At 34.7% G+C, this 3,231-nt stretch overlaps 1 protein-coding gene across 1 annotated transcript; it reads left to right on the forward strand.

The window, feature by feature from the left end:
• The first annotated feature begins 1,863 nt into the window (after positions 1-1,863).
• Positions 1,864-2,962, forward strand: LOC127118153 (cytochrome b5 domain-containing protein RLF-like). Its single transcript, XM_051048307.1, has 3 exons — positions 1,864-1,991; positions 2,104-2,154; positions 2,602-2,962. Exons 1-3 carry the CDS (start codon positions 1,892-1,894, stop codon positions 2,676-2,678), a joined length of 228 nt encoding a protein of 75 aa, XP_050904264.1. The 5' UTR covers positions 1,864-1,891; the 3' UTR covers positions 2,679-2,962.
• Positions 2,963-3,231: the final 269 nt, after the last annotated feature.

Below are 3,231 nucleotides of genomic sequence, written 5' to 3' on the forward strand. Positions count from 1 at the left end.
CAAACAGGGTTGAGTCGACCTATGACTCAACCTGTTCAGACTTGTGGCTACATGGTTCAAATGAAAATAGGCAATGAGTCGATGCAATAAGTGGATGAGTCGACTCATTTAGGTTTTCCACGATTGAGTCGACCTGTGACTCGACCTGTTCAGACCCGAGAGTTTTGCTTCGAGTCATGAGTTGACTCACAGTTCTTAAACTCCCAAAAATGAGTTTTGAGATGTATTTTGGCCAATTTAAACCGATCTCTTATGAACCTTGGATATTTACTATGATTAAGTGCATGATTCACATCTATGATATGTTCCTATATGTTTGGACACGTTGAACCTATATTTTGAACATGTTAGAGGATGAATGCATTCTATGATATGATGATACTGTCCAAAGTACACGTTGTGGAAGATTAGAAATGTTTGACAACATTAAAATAAGGACTAGGCATATTTGCCCTCACAGACCAAACATATTGAGATAGACTGTCACTTTGTCCGAGAGAAGATCGAGTCATGCGACATTGTCACAAGCTTTGCCAACTCTAATGATCAATTTGCAGATGTGTTTACAAATTCCTGCGAAGTTCCAGAACCAACTATATATGTAACAAGCTTGGTGCATTTGACTTATATGCTCAAGCTTGAGGGGGGAGTGTTGATATTTACATATGTATATATATAGGAATAGAATATTCCCTAGTATATTTTAGAAAAGAGTAGGATATCTATGTAAATCATCCTATATAAATCATCCGCTATGTTATTCAACATACGGTTTAATCTAAATGTCTCTTAGTCTCACTTATTTCAACATATACTAACATCAGGCACGAATCAATAACATAAAAACGCCAACTTAAACATGTTGTACTAATGATCCTTATGCATTTTCACATGTTATCAATCACATAAGCATTATGAACATAATAACATCAAGACTAGCATATCAAAAGCAGATTTTCGGCCTGCACCAAAAGTGGTAAACAAGCTAACACATCAAGATCAATCATGCAATTCAACCATGTACTCACAATCAAGCACCTAATCACATAATTTACATTATTTTCAAACATCATTCACAAAACTCTCCCTTGATCACGAAGAAGGTGATGATGCTTAAAACCCCGAAGTCCTAACAAAGGACTCACCTTGAAGAGAAGATTCTGACTTTGAGAGATGAAGAAAGTGATTATGCTTAATCCTTTAGGTGATGAAGGTTCAAAGAGTGTGCATGATTCTTGATGCATGCAAGGATGATGAGTTTGAGATTTCCTCCTCTTTGCTCTAAGTTTCACGTGCTGTCTCTCTCAATTCCCCTCTTAGGTTCTGATTTGGTCTTTGCTCCAAGTTTCACGTGTTGTCTCTCTCAATTCCCCTCTTAGGTTCTGGTTTGGCACGAAGGGAAAATGAAGATGGAATGAGAATTGAGTTGGCATTCCACTTATAAAAAGGATGTGAGAAAAGATCAAGATACCCTTGGTGTTAGTTCCTCCACTAATCAAGCTATTAATCCAATTTATCTTCTAACTCCCAATACTTGACACTAATCCTCATCAAAATAGAATATTAAGTACCTTTTAGTTAAGTTTGGGGTATTACACTGTCGGAAGTAAAATAATCTTATTTTTCTTGTCCATTTAGGCAAATTGTTTCTACTTCAAGCTATATTCTTTTACTATACTGAACTCTATGTCTGACAAAAAAGTTTTACTATACTTGAAAGATGCTAATTGCATATAGTATATGTATGTCAAGTTTTCGGTTATCACTTGTTTCTGTGAACATAATAGTTCTTTTCATTACATAATTTTAAGGATAAAAGGTGATGCTATTTATTAACATCATCTTTGTTGATCCAGGTCTAAAAGGACAGTCAAACAGAAGACTTATATCTATGGATGAAGTAAGAAAACATAAATTAGAAGGCGAAATATGGACTGTATTAAAAGGCCGTGTTTACAATATATCACCATATATGAAGTTTCACCCTGGAGGTACAGCTATCAGCTCAATCATCATGTTCATATATGACATTTTATTATTATTCTTGACACTTGACACTGTTTTCGTTAAAGTTATATATGCATTTGGTTGGTGAAAAATCAGGTGTTGATATGTTGATGAAAACTGTGGGAAAAGATTGCACATCTCTATTCAGTATCCTTTTTGTTATTCCCCTACTGTATGATTTAAGTTTGTGAGCCTACTTCATTTGTCTGTTTCTATTTTCTAATGTTACCATAATTGGAATTATAGCTTTTAGTTTCTTCACTCTCTTTGAAAAGATCTCTGCATGCATTGCATTTGGTGTGGTAGTTAAGCTTGATAAATGCTTCTTACATGTTTTCTCATGTCTTAGCATGCGCTTGGATTTGCGGTGAGAATGGCAAAATCATGGTGAGCCACCACGATGTAGGCAGAAGCTACACTTCAACAAAATCCAAACTCACTGCTCATCCAAATGTACACAGTTATTTTTCACCTGAGGAATTGGAATTATGACCCAAATATATTATTTAGAAATTGGAGTTGAACTTTCAGTTGTTTCTTAAGTTTATATTCTTGAATAATTTCTTGCAGCCTTTCCCTTAATTCCTTTGACAGATAAATACCATGCTTGGGTTAACGCCGAATTCTTACTGGAGAAATGCCTTGTAGGTACTTTAGATGAAAGCCAGTGAAGAAAGAACAGTTTTATTATAATTATGAATAATCACATGAACCTACCCTCGGCTCAAGTATGTTATAATATATCTCTTTTAGGCCCTCTTCTATTTATTGGGCAGTAGTCATCATTCAATAAGGAACAAATGAATAAATTCTATACATATATACTCGTTTCTGTTTAAAGAAACCCAATGAGATATTGGTATACAATTATTGGTGAGTACAGCTATTCTGTAATCTGGAATTTTGGGTTAGTGATGTAACATTTAGTAAATGTTTGTTAACTTTGTTATTGTGATATTTCGGTGTCTGTATTTTTACATACCGAAAGTGTTTTACAGCAAGAGGCAGAGTGTAAGCAATGGCTTGCTTTGTGATATTTCGGTTTCTGTATTTTTACATACCGAAAGTGTTTTACAGTAAGAGGCAGAGTGTAAGCAATGGCTTGCTGCAAGCATAATTACAGTGTATTTTAACATTGTATTATCCCAATATGCTTAAATCTATCAAAATATATTGTTGGAAGCGTGTTTTTCAGTGTATTTTCTGTCAAAATATACTACCAGA

The sequence above is a fragment of the Lathyrus oleraceus genome, chromosome 2 (genome assembly GCF_024323335.1).
Source record: "Lathyrus oleraceus cultivar Zhongwan6 chromosome 2, CAAS_Psat_ZW6_1.0, whole genome shotgun sequence".
Lineage (NCBI taxonomy): Eukaryota > Viridiplantae > Streptophyta > Magnoliopsida > Fabales > Fabaceae > Lathyrus > Lathyrus oleraceus.